This window comes from Protobothrops mucrosquamatus, unplaced genomic scaffold (assembly GCF_001527695.2).
Source record: "Protobothrops mucrosquamatus isolate PMUCROS unplaced genomic scaffold, P.Mucros_1.0 scaffold235, whole genome shotgun sequence".
In the NCBI taxonomy this organism is placed as follows: domain Eukaryota; kingdom Metazoa; phylum Chordata; class Lepidosauria; order Squamata; family Viperidae; genus Protobothrops; species Protobothrops mucrosquamatus.
Window position 1 is genome coordinate 1,461,167 of NW_015386586.1, and position 1,211 is coordinate 1,462,377.

The 1,211-nt window shown below is 48.8% G+C and overlaps 1 protein-coding gene across 1 annotated transcript in view; it reads left to right on the forward strand.

Moving 5' to 3' along the window:
* KLHL18 (kelch like family member 18) overlaps positions 1-1,211 on the forward strand; it is a 29,134-nt gene that overhangs the window by 12,978 nt on the left and 14,945 nt on the right. The window contains exon 3 of the mRNA XM_029283804.1: positions 691-831. Coding sequence (XP_029139637.1) covers positions 691-831 — 141 coding nt within the window. The remainder of the gene's footprint in view (positions 1-690; positions 832-1,211) is intronic.

A 1,211-nucleotide genomic window follows, 5' to 3' on the forward strand; every position in this document is an offset into this window, starting at 1 on the left:
CTTGCAGACATCTCATGACCCAACTAGGGAACGTCATCAGTGCTAGAAGGGGGGAGGAGGAGCAGGAGCAGGAGGAGGAAGGCTTTGGGGTCCATGGTGCTCTCTGAGCTTGGGTGGTTTCCTTGCAGACGTCTCGTGACCCAACTATGTAACTTCAGTGCCAGAAAGGAGCCTGGTTTGCTTCTTGCACTCCCTTCCAGCACTGATGATGTTACCTAGTTGGGTCATGAAACGTCTGCAAGGAAACCCCCAAGCTCAGACAGCACTCCACAGCTCTCCTCCTCCTCCTCCTCCTCCTCCTCCTCCTCCTCCTCCTCCTCCTCTGAATTTCCTACGTAAGAGATAACTGGCAATTATAGAAGATTTTTGACTACCAGCTTTTTTGGGGGCAGGGCGGAGGGTATCCGTTCCATAGGCAGCAGCATTGGTTTTCTACTTTATTTGTACCTCCTTGAGAACTAGAAACATGATGTGCCGCTTACGAACATCTAGAATCCTGCAAGGGCCTCCAGTTTAACCAAGAACTCTGAATTCTGTGGTGACACGTATGTTTCGGATGACTTGGGTGACTAAATTGCATATCTGTGCACTTCTGGGAGTCACTTTAGATAGAGTGGGCTGTTATAAACAAATCTGATTAATAAATTAAATCAATAGAAATAACCGCCGGCTCCTCTTTGCCCCATTTAGCGCACTGGAAGCTCTGATCAATTTTGCCTACAACGGACATTTAGCCATTGACCAGCAAAATGTCCAGTCTTTGTTGATGGGCGCCAGTTTCCTGCAGCTGCAGAACATCAAGGATGCGTGTTGCTCCTTCCTCAAAGAGAGGTGAGTATCAAAAGTCTGGACGTAGAATCCCAGGGCTTGAAGGGACCGTGGAGGTCCTCTAGTCCAGCCCCCTGCTCAAGGCAGAAGGCCTTATGCCAGTGATGGCGAACCTTTTAGAGACCGAGTGCCCAAACTGCAACCCAAAACCCACTTATGCATCGTCGGGTGCCGGGTGGGTGTGGCCCATTGGGTGGGCGTGGCTGTGGTGGTAACGGCGGACCGGGTGGGACTAAAAAGTTCAATCAATCAATTCCAATTTTGCAAGATCTTTTTTTTTCCTGCAAGAAGTTGAAATTGACTGGTTGATTGAACCTTTTTTTTTTTTGTACACGGCAGCGGAGGCCTAAAGCAAAAAGGTTTTATAAAACCCAGCTGAAGGC